At 31.3% G+C, this 20,025-nt stretch overlaps 1 protein-coding gene across 8 annotated transcripts; it reads left to right on the forward strand.

Moving 5' to 3' along the window:
* Positions 1 to 4,977: 4,977 nt before the first annotated feature.
* Positions 4,978 to 13,685, forward strand: LOC100801589 (nucleobase-ascorbate transporter 1). Of its 8 annotated transcripts, none has more exons than XM_041009239.1 (14): positions 4,978 to 5,346; positions 5,698 to 5,869; positions 8,637 to 8,734; positions 8,834 to 9,013; positions 10,456 to 10,556; positions 10,645 to 10,720; positions 11,197 to 11,256; positions 11,340 to 11,705; positions 11,973 to 12,059; positions 12,227 to 12,285; positions 12,389 to 12,480; positions 12,646 to 12,723; positions 12,810 to 12,970; positions 13,178 to 13,685. In XM_041009239.1, exons 2-14 carry the CDS (start codon positions 5,794 to 5,796, stop codon positions 13,388 to 13,390), a joined length of 1,647 nt encoding a protein of 548 aa, XP_040865173.1. In that variant the 5' UTR covers positions 4,978 to 5,346; positions 5,698 to 5,793; the 3' UTR covers positions 13,391 to 13,685. The 8 variants fall into 8 exon arrangements, with proteins under 8 accessions (XP_040865173.1, XP_006595823.1, XP_040865176.1 ...); XM_003545525.5 differs by lacking the exon at positions 4,978 to 5,346 and having other exon boundaries at positions 5,559 to 5,869; positions 11,340 to 11,527; positions 11,609 to 11,705; XM_006595760.4 differs by lacking the exon at positions 4,978 to 5,346 and having other exon boundaries at positions 5,556 to 5,869.
* The last annotated feature ends 6,340 nt before the right edge of the window (positions 13,686 to 20,025 follow it).

Genomic DNA, 20,025 nt, shown 5'->3' on the forward strand with positions numbered 1-20,025 from the left:
AAGGTTCTCTTCTTGTCTAAACACGAACACCCTTTCTTCTCTATGTTTTTTTCACTTAAAAACCATTACGAGCTGAGATTCTATGCCGAGGGTGTCTGCGCGTTAAGCGCAAGTGGTTGGGCACTAAGCGCACCTTCACATGACTTCAGATTCTTCAGACTGCTTCTTTGCGCTAAGCAAACCTGGTGCGCTAAGCGCGAATCCTCATGTTTCAACTTCTCTTCCTATCCTTTTCCTGCATTTCTATAAAATAAAAACCACCAAAATAGTATGAATTAACAGTTCAAGGTACCTACTGCACAAAAACTCAAAGGATGTCAGAATTCTAATGATTCACACCAAAAGAAGCAAGAAAATGACAGAACATTGTTAATTCTTATATGTTTTAATTACATAATCTACTTATGCATATCAGTTATCATTGAGAAAAATAAAATATACTTCAATGATCTCTACATTTCTTGTTGAAAAAAACTAATATCTGCATTTCAAAAATAATTACTCTTCAACTATTAGTTAGAAAATATCTTTTAATGAAAGAAAAAAAATTAATAAATGATATCTGTTGTGCATAGATATATTTTGTGATTAAGTCATATAAAAAATTGTAAGATTTCCTCTATTATTGTTTCTTTTTGTGTGAAAATTTTGAATTTTAATATCATTTAACTTTTTGTCCAATATGTGATTAATCTGATAAATTTATAGTTCTCTGGTGTTATAATTGCTATAGAAACATAGAGTAAAACTTGAAGATACAGAGATGCTTGCTCAGCGCGTCACATGCGTTTAACATGACAAAGTCACATGGAGAAGCCTGATATCCCGTGATGGCACACTTAGCGCGAGTCTCGAGTGCTAAGCATGTGATCACTTACTCCACGCTTAGCGCCCAATCGCGCCTAGTGCGAGGTCACATAAAATCTAAGCAAACTGCACCTTTGAAAGGGTAGAAAGAAGGGAAAAAGCATTCATTGAACCATTCGAGAGAATATTCATGAAATTAGAGTTTCCCACAAAGAGCAAAGGCTAGGGTTCATGCAAGAATAAGAGAAATCAACTTTTAGGAGTCATTCCTTCCCTCCATCTCCATTATCCTCTACCCTCTTCTCTAGGGATAAAATGACATTGTTTAGTTTGTTTTATGAATCTATGTTTATAATGCAATTTAACTAGTTGATTCTTTTAAGGGATTAGGAGACAGACGAGATAAATTAGACTCTTTAACTTGAGGGATCATGATTAGATATATGAGTATATGTAAGTGATAATTGGAATAATACTAAATAGAGAAATATTATTAACATTACATTCAGAGTAGTTTTGGTAGGTTAGGTCTCAACACATCCATATTCTGAATCAACCATCGCTTCATCGCCCCAAAGTGTTTTTTTTTTTTCCTTTCATGTGTTAGATAATTCATTTAATTTTATGTCAATTTACTTTTAATTTTCCATCTCTCGAAATCTTTAATTCCATTCATTAATTGCTTGAAAAAATTGGATAAGCATAATTCTGATGACAAAAAAAATCCATCTGAATTCTGACATTTGAATTTTTGTTTTTACTTTATTACTTGAGACAGTTTGGTGCACTTGCCAATGAGTTAATAGTAAACATAATTAAATACTCTAAATGAGTATTTGTTTGAAGATTTTCGGTCACATAACCAAATATGTTAATATAATTTTTCGTATGTATATTTAAGATGTAAGTGAGATAAATTAATGGGAGAATTTGACTTTTGAATACATTTTTTAAAGCAAAATATACTTTTGGCCAAATTTAAGTCTAATTTTTTAATTTGTTTGGATGATTTTTTTTAAAATAATGTATATACACTATTAGTACAAATTTGTGGCTTAAATATAATTTTAGTTCCTTAAATTTAGATTAAATTTATTTTTAGTCTTTCATATTTAAAATTATTTGTTCTTATCCATATGATAATGACTCAAAAAGGATATTAAGTTTTGTGGATAAAGAAAACAAAAAGAATATTAAGGGATTATTTCACATTATAATCTTTTAAAAAATAAAATTCAAAGATAAAAAGATGTATCATATTTTTTAAAAGTTAAAATAATATGTTAAGTTCTATGATAATGAGTCTTACAAAATGTCAAGTTTCACACTATCTTATAATATATTATAAGTTAACTTCTTCAAAGATATGATAGGATCCATTTACAAGTATTTTGTTGAGAGTAAGTGTCAACTCACTTTCTTGACTTGTGTTCAAGCAAAATCTAAGTAAAAAAAACTTTTTTTTATTGGACCACTGTAAAGGGGTCCCGCACATATTCAACATGCTTTACAAGTGTTTAATTATTTAAAAAGTGTTCAAGACACTAACTCATCAACACACCTTTTATGTTCAAAACATGTTTGACAAGTGAAGTGTTTGATATGCCAACACTCTGACTCACTAACACACCATTATGCTCAAAGCATGGTTGACATGCCAACGAACAGACACACCGACTTATTGATATGTCATTTTGCTTACGGCATGTTTGAAAACCTAAGGTTTGCAGATGTCTATACCTTAAAGAATTGTCGAGTACATATAAAGATCACCTTGATTTTGGAGGTGGAGAAAATGTAGAATATCATGACATAAGCCAATTTGATGCCGGAACCAAATGAGTTAATTGTGATTAGGAGAAGTTCATTGCTTTGGAGGTAGTGGAACATTTATGTTGAAGAGAGCCATGACAAGAGAAAATCAGTATAATTTTTGGTTGGTTGTTCCTAGTAGATGTCATAAAAGGTAACCTTACACCAAATTTTTATATATTCATGTGAGATGTGTAGTTAAAGAATTTAGGATTAAATGCACAATAGAAGTCTATTATAGCTAGAAAGAGAATGCATAGAGGCTCAATAGACCAGTAAGTTGATCATGTTGCTTGTATTGAAGATAATTTCAATTGACCAGTGATAGTAGATAATTTTGTCTTTGGCCTTCTAGGCAAATAGAACACTTACTCAATCTATACACTTAACTTGTGTTCTTCTTACTGATCTATCTAGATCTGTATATCATTGTCTTCTCTACTTACTCTGTCTAGTTATTGGTTTTGATTTTCACAGGCAGAATTGTCTCTTGCTGATTTATTGAGCCCCTATTGTATACTTTTGTGCAATTAATCCTGAATTCTTTGATGACGCATCTCATACAATATATACAAATTTGGTGCAGGGTTACATTTTATGATATCTACCAGCACAATCAACCTAAAAGTGTCATGCATCCCTTACTCCGTGGCTTGCTTCAACCCGATGTTAATGCTCTACTATTCCCACCTAAGGCTACTTCCAGAACCTACTAGTACTCAAACATTTTTACACGTTATGTGAAAATTTGGCATAACAAGGTCAAATGAAAATTTAACATGAAAAAATCCATGCCTAAGATACACACAAATTTGGCATGAAGTTCTTGGCTCCTTGTATTTTAATCAATGGTTTGATTTGCTTTAAGTAGTTTTGAGTTTTCACTTGTCGTGCTCTACTTTTGCGGTGCAATTTAGACTGTGTCGATGTTAATGTTTCCTTTTCATTCTCTTTGTTGGCTCATTGTGAATGCCTTGTCTTGCAGCTGAAGTGTGAGGCTATCCTACCATCATTTCAAAATTATATATATTGAAGCTGGGAACAAGTTTGATGAGTCCTTCATTAATTGTTCATGCCATGGGAAGAAGTGATGCGTGCTTAATTTCTGCTCGTGTAAAACAAATCTTGCTTTTGAAACACATATTTGCTTGTTACTAATTGTGATTTGGTTGGTCATATAACCAGGGTGGTAAGGCATGGTAATGCAAATTCTGCTCTTTGTAGCTGGCATTAACACACTTCTCCGAACACTTTTGGAATTAATTGCCTACAAAAGTTGGAGGTTCATTTGCATATGTACTCTTCCAATTGCTTATATTATCACTGACTGCCTACAAAATTATATATTTCCTCATTCCATTTGTTCATCACTGGCAATCTGAGAGCAACTGAGCATTGTTTTCTTAGTTTTAAACCTCTAACAAATGATTATGGAAACATTAACGCAATGATAGTCATTTGTAAGTTTTTTTGTTTTACGGATTTTATTTGACTTTATTTGGACTCTCATATATATATATATATATATATATATATATATATATATATATATATATATGTATATATGTGGGTTAGAATGTGTGGATTTGTAGTTTTTGATGAGGTTAGGAGCTATGGTTGATTATAGTTATATCTTGATAGACTATTAAATATATGGACTATGGTGCTGCCTAATGCGTTAATAATTCTCTAATTGAACCTTTCACCATCCTTATCAAGATGTGCCAGGATCTTCTAGGTTAAACTTTTTTTTTAATCTTATTATGATGTTTTTAAAAAATAATAAAAATAATGGATAAATTATCAATACAGAATGACATCACCAATCCTCTCTAATTTCAAAGGTGAATTTAGATTTGAATTTTATATGCCTTTATGAATATATAAATTGCTAGATGCCTAACAAAGCTCTCAATATATAATTCTGTTTCGATACATTAAAATCAAGACAGAGATAATTTATATAATAAAAAGAAGAAAGAAACAGAATTTTAACGAAATCACCAGAGAGAATTCAGGTGAAAATTTTAATTAAAACAATTATTTTCATGAACATGGGGATTTGGATCCCCTCATGTCTATTCAATCTAATTTTAATTAAAACCTTAACCCTTAATTAAAAGAATACATTAAAATCAATAATGACGTTTGATTCAGAATCAGTTGTCTTACATATTAAGGATAAGTTAACTTTTTACTTTTCTAATTTATTTTAAAGTTTAATTTGATTTTTTAGTTTATTTAAAATTCAATTAAATTTCTTAATTTTTAAAATTTGTTCAATTTCAGTCTAAATTAAATTAATAGTGTTAAGAATATGTTAAGTGAGCCTTGAATAATGAAGATTGAGGTTTATGAGTTATTTTTTATATATTTAATTGGTTTATGAGTTATTTTGTCATATATTTAATTTGGATGTAGGACTTTACTTTGAATTTGCTTTAAGAATAAAAGAACTTTCTATCCTGGTCATGAACCCATATATTAAGTACCACTGTGATTCCATAAGACTCCTGATGCCACACGCGAATCAATCACGCATGGCATGGATGATAGACTCCTGATGGGTGTGGCAAATAGGACACTCCAACCCAAAGTCAGAGCAAGATCAAACAAATTCTCATGGCTTAGGTTTTTATTGCCATGCCTATTTTCAAATCCTAAGTTGAAAATTTATGATTCCACGAATCTGATGACGATGGAAACAGAGTTATTCACTCACAAAAGGTACCATTTCGACCAACATTATTATGCATCCAATGGGTGCCGTACAGTCCCATCAGGGGACCATAGTCACGCACAGTGCTTCGCTGGTTTCCCCAGTAAGGACACTTCAACTTCATAGTCGAATATCAATGACCCCACTTGGGAATTTGTGGGCCCCCTCCCCACACACTTTCCTATTCATAAACGCTGATCAAGGGCTAGTTTCGTAAACCACGTCCAATTTCAAAACCAAAAAATAATAACTAGCTTATCGATCACAATTGAGGCTGTTATGTTACACTTCCACACACACTTCACTTTCCATTATTTGACTAATAAATATTTATGCTTTTGCTCACTTTATTGTTGCAGTTTACTTTGTTGAGAATTCTTCTTCACCTTCTTCCTCATCATCCTTTCCTTTTTCTTCTTTCGATACCTCTTTGTTTCTCTTCAAAAGCCACGACAATGGCAGACATTACCCATCTCCCTATGGAACAGCTTCAGGACCTTGAATGCTGCTTAGACTCTAATCCTCCTTGGGGTATGCTCTCTCTCTCTCTCTCTCTCCCTATTTTGTTTTTCCCTCTTATTATAATCTCCGAGTTTTTTCTATTCCTTTTCATCATTTTCTGTTGCCAATTTGACGAAAAAAGGGTGCTTTTTCTTTTATAAGCAAAAAAAAAGGGTGCTTGTTAAATATTTGGATTTGAACTTAATGATCATTAGTGGGTAAAAATCAAAGAAAGAGGAAGCTTGCCAGTTTGGTAGTTTCTCCAACTTTAGTTACAAACCCATATGGATGAAATGATAGAAAGCTTTTTTCTTTTTTTGTCTTGAAGCGATTGCATGAGCTGGGTTTTCTTCCATTTGGTTTGTTATTTTTGTATGCGTTACTCCAAAAGTTTGAGACTAGGCTATATTACTTTGTTTCTGGTTATATGGAATAAAAATTTGAGATTTTTATGCTATTTTAGATAGAGTGCAACGTTGAAGTTTGAACTTTTCTGTTTTAGTCTTTTTCTCCTTGGGTTAGTTCTTAATTTAAACATAAAATGTGTATTATAATTTATAACATTCTGGTTTTTTAAATAGATGTATTGAATTCCTCTGTTTCTCATCATCATTTTAACATGTCCTTTAGCGCTGTGAGATAGTGATCACTATTTCTAAGAAGGCTTGCAATCATGAGTCATGACCATTATTTGTAATTACCACTTTACCGTACTTCTTCTGGCCTGGTTAAATGAAAACAAATATATACTTATTAATGACGTTAGATTCAGAATAAGTGGTCCTACATATTAATTTATGACTAATCGACCATTTTTACCTTATGTGTTGGAGAAATTGTTGCTACGAATTACAAAGCACCTACTTTGATTAAATTTTATGTTAAAAAAAACTCGGCCTTACATGTTAAATTCATGCACTTTTTATTTGTTTTGTTCGTAATAGCGTGACTCTATACATATAATCAACATGACACTATACATATAATCAACATGACAAAAGTTTATATTAAGAATATATATATATGTGTGTCTTCTAAAAGCGAACTTGTTAAGCCTTTCAATTTTCATATGATAATGACTCACAAGAATAATACCAAGGGATATCATTTCACCGTGCAATCTTCACACACAAAAAAAAAACAAGATAAGAAATTCTTAAAAAGTTAAAATAACAAAAAAAAAGTCCTATGGTAATGGGCCTAAAAAAATAGTATGAGTCTCAGCAATATTTATAAGTTAACTTTTTTTTATTTTTATGAAAGGAGTGTTTAGCCAATAGTAGGTGTTGCCTTGTTGGTTCACTTTCTTGACCTGTGTTCAAGTTAGAAGGGTCCAAGCAATGTCAAAGCCAGAAAAATACTTTCTTTCTTTTTAATTGTAACACCGCGAAGGGTGTCCCCCACATTCTATGCATGTTTGACAAATGGGAAGTGTCCAACACTGACAAATTGATTCACTGACATGGCGGCGTTCTGCTCAAGGCATGTTTGACAAATATCATGTCTAAAACCACATGCTGACACACCAACATGCCATTCTTGCATAGGTGTCTATGCTTTATAGAATTGCCCAGTACATATAAAGATCACTCTGGCACTGGAGGTGCACAAAATGTAGAATATGATAAGATAAGCCACCTCGGAGCTGCAACCAAATAATTTAATTGTGATCAGGAGAAGTGCTTCATTGCTGTGGGCATAGAAGAGCTAGAGAGTAAGGAATGATGTTATAATTGTGGGTTGATTGGTGCTGCTAGATATCAATATCATAAAAGGTAACCTTGTACTAAATTTTTATGTATTTATGTGTGAGATGTGTAGTTAAAGAATTGGGGATTAAATGCCCAATATACATAGGTCTATTCCAGAAAGAGAATGAGAATGCATAGGGGCTACATAAATTAGGAAATTCACAATGTTGCATGTAAAAATCAGAAACAGGAAATATATAGAGTGTACAGAGAGGATAATGATATATGGATCTAGATGTAGATCAATAAGAATAATAAAAATGAAGTGCATAGATTGAGTAGGTGCTTTATGTACCCAGAGACAAGAAATTATTTACTAACACTAATTGATCATTGCTGGTGGATAATTTATTGTTTTTGGACTTCTGGGTCCATAAAGCACCCACTCAATCTATGCACTTAGCTTTTGTGTTTTTTATTGACTAGATTTGTGTATCATCATCCTCTGTGCTTACTCTATCTATTTTTTGTTTTTAATTTTTACAAGCACCATTGTCAGCTTCCTGATTTGTTTAGTCCCAATGCATTTCTCTCTAGAATAGACCTCTATATACTGTGCATTTAATCCTCAATCCTTTAATTACAAAGCAAACACTTAAATATATAAAAAATTGGTGCATGGTTATCTTTTATGATATCTACCACAATGATTGACCTGAAATTATCATGCATTCCTTACTATGTGACTTGATTTAGTGCAAAGCTAATGCTCTACTATTCCCACCTAAGGCAATCTCTAGAACTTCCTAGTACTCAGCATTTATATGTACTCAACATTTTTTCGTTTTGTAAAAATTTGGCATAACAAGGTCAAATGAAAATTTAACATAAAAGAATCTATGGCTAGATACACACAAATTTGGCATAAAGTTCTTGGTTTCTTGTATTCTAATCAATGGTTTGATTTGCTCTAAGTAATTTTGAGTTTTCAATTGTTGTGCTCTACTTTAGCAGTGCAATTTAGACTGTGAGGTGGGATATTAATGTTTCCAATTTCCTTTACATTCTCTTTCTTATTGGCTCATTGTGAATACCTTGTCTTGCAGCTGAAGCTATCCTACTAGCATTTCAAAATTATATATTGATGCTGGGAACAAGTGTGATGATTCCATCATGGATTGTTCATGCCATGGGAGGAAGTGACGTATGCTGAATTTCTGCTTGTGTGTAAAATAATTGTTGCCTTTGCCACACATTTATTGCTGATATTTACTTGTTAGTGTTTTGGTTCTGATATAACCAGGGTGACAAGGCACGGGTAATACAGACTCTGCTTTTTGTAGCTGGCATTAACACACTTCTCCAAACGCTTTTTGGAACCAGATTGCCTACAGTCGTTGGAGGAGGTTCATCTGCGTATATATATCCAATTGCTTATATCATCACTGACTCATCGTTGCAACAAATTAGTGACTCTCATGAAGTAAGTTTCCTCATTCCATTTCTTCATCACCAGTAGTTTGAGAGCACATTAAACTATGCATTGTTCTTTTGATTTGTAACACATTTAATAACCATTTGCAATGATAATCCTTTGTCCTTCATTGATTTTGGAACCTTTCATACCTATATGTAACTATAAGCACTGAATCCTCTATGGGAGCTTTTAGACCCACAACAATCCTAAACATATAACCAAGGATTTATTATTCTGGACAAAATTCAACGATTGTTCTTGAGTGAAACACACTGGGATTTTAGTTGTAGATATGCTAATTATTGATCACCAGAAAAATCAATATTTAGTTTTTACCAACTTTGCTATATCCATAGTATGAGGTTGTTTGTGAAGTTTAAAGTGAGAATCCACTGGCTTTCTGCCAAATGGTAATAGGTTAGCCCCAGATTATAAAATTCAAATTTAGTGTAAAGAAAAATGCTAGCCGCATACTTTTTGACATGCTCTTTCTAGCACACTCTATATTATTTTTTGAAATTTATTGGGATTCACGAAATTTTAAGGATCCTATGCCTTATTCAATGAGTTATGAGTCTCACATGATTTTGTGAGTCTCAGTAAATTTCAACCAATAATAGTGTGTTCTACTTACTAGCATTCCTCATAGCATATAATATTTTTGCTATCATTTATGATTTAAACTTCCACTGAATATTTGGACTTGGTTTTGGATCGATGACATATAATTTGGGGATTGATAAGAGATCAATAATAAAAAGGGTGTACACCAGTTGAAATCGGCAGCACAGAGGATTATACCATCTTCAATGTATTTCATTGGTCAGTATTGGTTAGGAGCAGTTAGAATGGGAGGGGGAGGTTAAATAGGAGTAGGAGGGAAACAATGAGGTTGGAATGAAATAAAGGTTGGAATAGGGGAGAGCATTTGGCTATCTCGAATCCCTGTGGACTAATACATTATATTTCATCTTCTTCTATATCACATTGATCAGAGTAAAAGCCTACTTAATAATACATCCAACTGTTCTTTGTTGATCGCTATATTTTCCTCTGTTCTGATTTGGTTCTTATTAGTTGGTGTCAAAGCTTTCCACCATGTCTCTCAGCTGCAATCAAGCGACACAGGTAGTGACATCAGCATTGCAGTGTTGTTCTAGGACTAGTACACTGCCAGCCCGAATGGGTGCTGGGACTGTGGAGTGTGGTGGGATGTTAGGATCCAGTTGAAAGATATGGAACTTGAGTCCCACATTGGAAGTATGAGATTTTATTGTGAGGTTTATATGGCCTCAGGCTCACTAATTACAATTACTAGCTTTTTTTGTGTGATTCTCATAAGGTTCTTATTAGGGAGCAACATAAGTTATATAAACTTTCTTAGAAACACACTTAAATTTCTTTCTTATTCTTGGTTTAAGAGATCTTTCAATGTTATTGGTTTGCAGAGATTTATACAAACAATGCGAGCAATACAAGGAGCTTTGATTGTAGCATCAAGTATTCAGATAATCTTGGGTTACAGCCAAGTCTGGGGACTCTTTTCGAGGTATACTAGTATCATGTGACATGTTTGTGAGTTGACAGTGTCTAATTAAAATTTTGAAGCATTTTTGTTTTGTGGATCTTCTATCCAGATTTTTCAGTCCCCTTGGCATGGCACCTGTAGTTGGATTGGTTGGATTAGGATTATTTCAACGTGGATTCCCTGTGGTAGGTGTGGCTCAAATCTCCATCTTATTTTTCATGATCTTTGTAGTAAAATTTTGATTAAATGGTGATAAATAATAATATTTAAGGAACTTATCTTGAATCCAATCTCCGAGTTGTCACCTATTTAAGTGAATCCAATTTTCAATGCTGAAATTTGATCCTTGTTATCAGTATATATGATGGATTGAGGGTTTTGTCTACTTTTCATCTTATGAATTATTTTGTAGTGGCATATGCTTAATTTGTATACAGATATTGGTGGCATTTTCTGTAGAAAAATCCTTTCATTCAACATGCTAACTATATTTCTGAATTATTTGATAGTGGCATAATGCTTAATTTGCATGCAAATATTGATGCCATTTTCTTCTTCAGAATCTTGTAATTGAGCATGCTCACTATAGCTTGATGGATGCCATACGTTTCATACCATCTTCATAAATTTACTCAATGATCTTTATTATTTTCATTTTCAGTTGGGGGACTGTGTAGAAATTGGTATACCAATGCTGTTGTTAGTAATTGGTTTGTCACAAGTAAGTGCTCTAACTAGAAAATTGTGGTTTGCATCAAATTATAATTCTTTCCCTAAGGCAAATAATTTTGCTATAAATTGCAGTATCTAAAGCACGTGAGACCATTTAGAGATATCCCTATCTTTGAACGTTTTCCAGTGTTGATTTGTGTCCCATTTGTTTGGATCTATGCTGTTATCTTGACCGCCAGTGGAGCTTACCGACACAAGCCAGACATAACACAACATAGCTGTCGAACAGACAGAGCAAATCTGATATCAACTGCCCCATGGTACCTGAAAAAACCTGTACTAATTTCTTCTGATAGGTTCAAAGGTTTTGCTGCTTCTGAGGTTTTTTCTTGTTGTTCTAGGTTCATGTTCCCATATCCTTTCCAATGGGGTCCACCTACATTTTCTGTTGGCCATTCATTTGCCATGATGTCAGCAGTTATTGTCTCAATGGTGGAGGTATCTATTTTCTTTCCTGATTTTGTTTTTATTTTTCTGGTTGACTTCAGTCTCACCTGCAGAGTTAGTATTTGTATGTTCTATCCCGGTACTTGTTAGTTGTTACTACAGATTCATATTTTAAAATTTGACCAAGGGGTCTCAGGCCCCAAAAAATTCACAATGATTAAGAAACAAAACACTGATTACAATCACCATAAATTGTCTCATTGTGTTTTAGTGAATTTTCTATAATGTCTTGACATCTTGACCATGCACTTGTTGCAGTCAACTGGTGCATACATGGCGGCCTCTCGGCTAGCAATTGCTACTCCACCTCCTGCATATGTATTAAGTCGAGGCATTGGTTGGCAGGTTAGTTACAAGGCACAAGTCATTTATTATTATTGAATTGCCTAGCTTATGCCTGTGTATTAATTTGAATAGTTTTAAGACTTCAATCCTGTGACCAGTCATTAAAAGTTAAAAATATTGTAGAGGCTGATATGACTGAGATGGAACTGATTGTTTATTTTATCCAGGGGATTGGCGTCTTACTTGATGGTCTTTATGGAACAGCGATTGGTTCCACTATTTCTGTGTAAGTCTAACTCTTCATTGAGTTTTAACTGCATCAGCTTCTTGTGTATGATCCATGTATCTTTCTATAATAGCTTGATGAGCATCATGGTTGTTTATTCTAGGGAAAATGTGGGACTCCTTGGACTAACCCGAGTTGGAAGTCGCAGAGTTGTTCAGATTTCTGCTGGCTTTATGATATTCTTCTCTATTTTAGGTTGGTAGAGACAAATCAAAGATGAGCCTGGGTTACAATAGAAGTAAACCAGTTCCTCATCATGTTATTCATAAAAATTGTTTTACTCTGATAAATTATAAACGAGAAAAGATAGTTCCACTTACATGAGGTTTTTTTGTTTTCCTTTTCTGTCATCATCTGTAGGAAAATTTGGAGCCGTGTTTGCTTCTATACCCTTCCCAATATTTGCTGCACTGTACTGTATTCTCTTTGGCCTTGTGGGTATGCCATATAATCTCAACTGAGATTTGATTGTAATACATTTTCTCTTGTTCATCTATTTACAATTACCTTCCCTTGTTCATCAGCTTCAATTGGAATATCATTTCTTCAGTTCACAAACATGAACTCCATAAGAAATCTTATTATCATTGGACTCACACTTTTCCTTGGAATATCTGTTCCTCAATTTTTCAATCAATACTGGACTCCCTCGCGACGTGGCCTTGTTCATACTAATGCTGGATGGGTGAGTTTTACTTTTCCGCAGCCATCTATATTATGCTTTATCAACTAACGTGTTAGCGTCATGTTATATGTTTTTAGATTTCTTTCAAGAAATTTGTACTTTCAATTTTTGTTTTGATATGTAACCTAACCTGTTCTTCATACTTGTCAACATCAATAGCCTTTTAGTAGTTTACTTGCTCTGAATGCAAAATTTTCATCTTTGCAGTTCAATGCATTCTTAAATACCTTATTCTCATCACCTCCAACAGTGGGTTTGATAGTGGCAGTGTTTCTTGACAACACTCTCGAGGTAGAAAGGTCAAAGAAAGATCGAGGGATGCCATGGTGGGTGAAGTTTAGAACATTCAAAGGAGATAATAGAAATGAAGAATTCTATACTTTGCCATTCAATCTCAATAGATTCTTCCCACCTACTTGATCTTAATGAAGATGATCAGGCTAGGTAAGATTTTGTTGGAGTTGCACATTCCAGCATTCATGAGTTAGGACTAACAAAAGCTACCATCCAATTTTTTTGTGGACCGCATGTGAAATCTTGGTCCAACAATGGATTCTAATGCATTGGGTCCATGCTCCCTAGATATAATAATTGCTAGTGCTAATGAGTAATGAGTTCTGTTCCAAGATTTTCATGCCTCGACAACTGAATTTAGTGAATTTACTGTATAGATTTCTATAATTGTCCTTCTGACTAAGCATCTTTTGTTTACGTACGATTCTTGATATTTCATGTGCAAACATTAATAGATAGCAGAGCAGGTTTTGCATTTACTAAAGGTAAAAAAAAAAAAAGAAATTGCTGACTGAAAGGTGCTACAAGCCCAAAACGAAAAATAAAAAATGCTGATTCCTGGCTCCAAGGACAGTCTTTATTTTGCAACAAAATTACTCTCTGAAGTTGAGCTGGACTAATATGAAGTGATTACCCTGACTAAAGCCTTGAATGCCACATGCTATGAAACGATTCCTCTGTCTAAAGCCTAGAATATTTTTTTACTAGAGGCATATTGTATAGGTTGATAGCCTTCAACATATATATTTTTTTAATGTAGTCTACTTCCCTTCTTTTATTTAGAAGTGTGTGACTGTGTTATTAAGGGTTTGTTTGGTTAACAAAGTGGAAGTAAAGAAAAGGAAAGGAAGGAAAGAGTATAATAATTTTAGATAATTTTGAGGTGGTTTGTTTGGCAAGGTTGCCCAAGGGTATGATAATTAAAGTTTAAGCTTTTTGCCAACCAATAAAATTTTGTTTGTTATCAATTTTTTAAATCATAAAAAGTTATATATGTTAACAAAAAGGTTCGAGATATAAATACTTTGTTATTTATCAATTACCAATTGGAGGTATTATTTTTTTATTTTTTTCCTGTTCTTTCGTCTTTCAATATTTCCACGCAGTGTAAGGATGAAATGAAATAAAATGAATACAACTATAAATATATAAAATTATTGTAATGAACTCAGTGCCCTGTTTGTTTCATGGTTTTTAGAACGGATTTTGTTTTAGAAAAGAAAAACATGGTTGGTAAAGAATAGATTTTGAAAACTGTTTTTAAAATTATTTTTTAGTTTTTAATAGGTGACACCACACCATTATGATTCTCCTGTTGAGCTCCCTTGAGTTCATGTTCTCATTCATGGTCACCTCCATGTTTGCACCGCCACTCTTATCACCATTGTCAGTCAATGGCCACCAAAATCTTCAAGCTTCTCAATGCTTCCTAGGCTAAAGTCGTCACCACCTACTCCATCCATTCAGGTTTCGCTTACAGAGCCTTTGATTTAAGAGATAAAAAAAATTAAAAATTTCTTTTGAATTTAAAGTAGAGTGTAGATTTGAGATTCATACAATTTATTCTTTATTTCACTTCTTTTTCCCTCAACCAAATACATCCTTAGAATTGTCAAAATCAAATGTTTTTTTTGTTTGTTTTAGTTTTTGAAAACTAAAAGTAATTTTTAAAAATAAAAATCAAACTCATCCAAAACATCTGTTATTTTGGATTTTTTTTAGTTCCATGTTATTCATGTTTTTTTCTTGTACTTTTACATATTCCTTCACTTCTCACTAAAAATTAGTTTTAAAATCTAAAAAACAAAAACTCAATCAAACACATCTTAAATAAATTATTTTACCTTAAGTTACTGTATAAAATTAATTTGTTTCAGTTTTTGAATATCCAAACAATCAAAATTAATGTCATTATGTCTCTTTTCATCATAGAAGCCATGAAACCCATCTTAAATGTTGTAATCTTGATGGTACGTTTCGTATAATGCACCAATTCTCATTGAACTAAGCATTGATATTGGTAGGTAGATGCCAACAAAATTTCCATTGCTTGGGCCTAATACCTACACAATACAACATAAACATTATTTTTAGTATGAATATTAAAATAATTATTGTAAAAATTAAAAACTTTATCATATATTTTTTATTTGTGATTAAATAATAATATAAAATTATTTTATAATGCATTGGCTATAGGCTATTTTTCTCAATAGTTTATATACAAATAGTGTAAAATTTTAAACCATCATCCTATCACAAATTATAATATATGGTAAGTTAATTGAATTTTATAAAAATTATTTTAAAAAGTATACCTATCATGATTTATGATTGTTTTTTTTTGTATATATAATTTTTTTGTTAATTAAGGTATCAATGAAAAAAAATAAAATTTTTGTTTTATCAAGGAACAAAAACAGATAAATTTTTTATTGAATAACAAAGATAAAATTTAAATATTTATTAGGGATAAAAATATTTTTTAATTTAAAATAAAATGAGTATTGTTTGGTATAATTGAAATAGAGTGGAGAGAAATGTAAAAAATATGGTACCACAATCTTTTTTTTGTTCTCACTTCAAGGAAGAAATAGAAGGGAATTATTGACTAACAAAATGCATGACAAATCTATCTCTCTGAAGTGTCTGTCGTTGACTGAATAATAAAAAATTATTGCTGCCATATAATTGATTATATCATCCTATAATCGATTGTATTCTTAATATAATATTAGATGGATTCAGTGGTGCTAGAAAAATAATGGTGTATAAGTCAATGTTATATATAAAGGGTAAAATGGTATTTTAACTACTAATCTAATTTTTCTCTCATCTATTTCATTCAAACCAAACAACCTCATGATGTTGTTTTTTTTTTTTTTTAATATATTTTTCTGAAACTAAACTACCCAAAATTCCTTCATATTTTCTATTTGTCTCTCTTCTCTATCTGTCTCCTATTTTACTCCACTCTTTTTCATTCGCTCTAACCATAATAAGGATAATCTTACATAATTTATTTCCGTCATAGATAAAAAACAATTGATAGTTCACAACATAAAAACTTGATAGAGACTAGTTCTATTTTCAGGTGGTTTCGTGGAAGGCTCTTTCACTTTAGTAGGATTAGATTAAGATTAAAACAATTAAAGTTTAAGTTTTAGATTTATTTGTTATATATATGTGAGTAATATTTTATTTAAAATAAAAAAGTCTCTCAAAATTTAGTTGAGCCAACCCTGCCCTTGCGTGGTTCAAAGTTAACTAATTAATTAAGGTAGTTCATGCAACTTCCATAGCAAACAAGTTGCTTGAGGAAGCATCTAACGTGACCATAATGATCACTTGTTGCAGCCTATGCTTCGTTTCTGGGAGAGTGTAATATGTTGCATGCTGAGCTTTGGGGTAAGTTGTACGAAACAAAACTTGTTTGGCAAAGGGGGCTTCGTAATATCTTCATAGAGTCTGACTCTATTTAATTTAGGTGATCAATCTCCTCTAGAAATAAATCTCAGGCATGCTATATATGGCCTAGATCCACACCTCGTACTAAGAGAAGGGTGTTGTTTTTCAATGGGATAACATTTCTCATTAAGAAAATCAATGTGATGATGCCATGAGCCCATGACAAAGTTTGGTTTATATACTATCTACTACTTGTATATATTCGTGTTTTCAACGTTGTTCCAGATTTCATCTTCCTTCATTTTACTAATTGATGTTAATATAAGTTTTGTTGCTTTCCATCGTGGATTTTGAGTTTGGCTAACTGCTAAGGTCCCTTTATTCAAAAAAGTAAAATCTCAACACACTTTGGATAACTTTGAACTCATATGACAAGGAGATCCAGATGACAAATACATAAGGTGCCCATCATGAAACCTTTCCGCGGCTACCAAGATCGAGGTTTGACTTCATAAGTTATGAGTAAATATAAGCAAAATTGAGAGTTGGATTAAAATTTTTAAATTTTTTTAAAATTAAAGGATTAAATATTTATATCTTAAAATAGAGATCAAAATTACAAAATTGAAAAGAAAAGAGGACGAAAGTTTAGTTTTGGCCAACTTATTTCATATAATTGATTGTATTTATAATTATTTGTTATTTTCACAACTAATTAATCCAGGTACAATTAGATGGATTTCTCTTAAGGCGTACAAGTAAAATAAATATATTTTAAGTTATTTTCAACTATAATTATAAAATTTTATTAATTAATCAAATATATTAATGATTTTAAATATTTGTATATTCAACTATATAAAAGAATCACACTGTATATAAGTTATCTCAGGTACTCTTTGTACATTCACATAAGTTGGTTTATGGTTCAGATTTCTTTTTTCATTTCTCGTAATTCATCCTTTTATTTTATAACTTTTGAAAAAAATTTCTTATCTTAATTTTCTTTTCCAACTGGATCTTTTTAATTTTTGCTTAATTCTTATTTATGACAGTTGGCCTGAATGTTAAAATGTTTCAGTAACATTTATATTGTGAACGATAGAAATCTTTGAGTACACATAGATAGGTAAACACAATGAATGTAATCACCAACAAATTAAACACAATGCACGTGACATTATGCCATTTATAGGAAGAGATGATTGCTTTATTTCTGGGTAGTTCATTAATTAATGTTTGCGAGTTATGTTTATTTTTTTGTGTTTCAACAGCTTTGGAGTTTCACGGCTCAACTTTACGTCAGGATCAATCAATGCAATTCAACCCATTACTTGCGAGGAATTTAGTCAAGCCTGTTTGGCTCCATGTGACATGTGACGACACTGACGCAAGAATTATGATATAATTTGGCAGAAATGATTAAAGGAAATAGAGAGAATAGAAATAAATAGGTGAAAAAAGAAATAAAAAATGAATGCAAATATTGATATTTGATAAAAAAAAACAGAATAAAAATAAAAGATCCAATTGAAGTGTCACATTATGTTAAAATTAATTATTTTAAAATATAAAAGTTAACCATGTTATTAACATGAAAGGGATCAAAATAAATCCATTTGTAAACATAAAAAATTAAATTGAAGATTTTAAAATATAAATGACTAATTTAAAAAAAAATGTAAAAATGTAATCAATCAAAATGATATTTTAGCCATTTTTAAATTGCCAACTATTTTATTGCCTAATTTTTAAACAGCTGCATACTTGCGTAATATTTCATATTTTATATTTAATTAAATATATTTAATTTTAATATTTTTCGCATTCAATTATTATATGTAATGTGCTTGTTAACCCTATTATTTTATCATGCAGAATGCTTTGAATTGTCTCAACTCTCAACAACTTTGGTTGCACTATCTATTCGGAAGTTGGAACTGTTGAGACTTGAGAGAAAATGAAAAGCATGAGGGGGAAAATAAAATAAAATATAAAATGAAAAAAATAGAAGAAAAGATAATTTTTATTTTTATTTTTAAAAATTAATTTTTCTCTTTTTTATTTCTTTAATTTTCGTGTGAGGATAAAAAAAGAAATATTTTGTGTAATTCGTTTTCTTTTTAATAAAAATTCATTATTTATATTTGAATTTTAAACATACCATATTATCAGCCTAATGAACCAATTTATTTAAACTCATTTGTAGTGAAAAAAAAATACTTATTTAATAAAATAAGTATTATTTTTTTTAATGTACTTGTCTAAACATTTTTTCTTAAAAAATAAATTTTACGTATCTTAAAAAAGAACTTTTATCTGATTACTAAATCAACGTTTTTTTTAAATACTTATTTTAAAATTACATATTTTAAGTTTAAATAAACTGGGAATGTTGGCGCCATGGACCACTTCTACTTCCAGCCCAAGCATGATACAATGGCTAATGGTATATTGTCGGTAAAACATGTAGTAGCCATTTTTGTTGTCGGTAAAAGAAATATTAATTGCCACTAAAAATAATTTTTGTTGTAGTGTAGCTAAACTCACCAAACACTTTTAGTTCAATCAATTACTTTATATATTTTCAGGTTTTAATTCTTAACTTTTACGTTATAAACTTTCAGCCAACTTCTAAATTTTCAATAATATATGGGTTTATTTTGTCAAATGTATCCTTAACTACATACAAAATAAGCAAATAGAGGATATCCGAATACTCTACATAGGTATAACAACTACACAAAATATAGGCCATGAAAAATGTTTTCTTCATATAATTTGAACGTAGAAAATATATTTACATTATATAAATTGGATGCAACTTTAGGAGTCAGAACTGTGCAATTTTTCTGAACTCTACAGGTGATCCGAGCTAGTCCGTGCAAACCTTCCTTTTTAATAATTGCCCTCACAGATTCTTTAATGACATAAGAAGTCACTTGGTTACAAGAGTTATCATGTCATTAGTTAACATAAATAAAAAATAAAATAAAATAATTAAAGGACCAAAATTAAAATGATCCTATTTTAGAATAAATCATATTTAAGTCTTAGATTTTTTCTAACCTATCCTGATACAAAATATGGCGGGACCAATTGACTCATGAGTTTCGACTCATTTTGATGGTTTGAATTAATTTTTATAATAATTATTTTAAAATTTATAATTAAAAATATCATCTTTTATATATACATTAGAATAACTATATTGCACATAATAAAATATTAATTTCTAATTAACTAATAACTCAAAAAAGTTTCTGTAAATTTATAATAAATGAAAATGAACTTTTTTTCCTTTTAATTTTATGAAGTTGGTCAAGCGAAGGAAAACAATTATGGCAAGTCGT

The sequence above is a fragment of the Glycine max genome, chromosome 14 (assembly GCF_000004515.6).
Source record: "Glycine max cultivar Williams 82 chromosome 14, Glycine_max_v4.0, whole genome shotgun sequence".
In the NCBI taxonomy this organism is placed as follows: Eukaryota; Viridiplantae; Streptophyta; class Magnoliopsida; order Fabales; family Fabaceae; genus Glycine; species Glycine max.

Excerpts from the sequence above, each read along its gene's own strand:
- LOC100801589 (XM_006595760.4), top strand. The coding sequence starts at position 5,671 with ATGCTTTTGCTCACTTTATTGTTGCAGTTTACTTTGTTGAGAATTCTT. Across the intron at positions 11,706-11,972 it reads TTATTGTCTCAATGGTGGAG|TCAACTGGTGCATACATGGC; the intron begins GTATCTATTTTC and ends CACTTGTTGCAG. Across the intron at positions 12,060-12,226 it reads GTCGAGGCATTGGTTGGCAG|GGGATTGGCGTCTTACTTGA; the intron begins GTTAGTTACAAG and ends TATTTTATCCAG.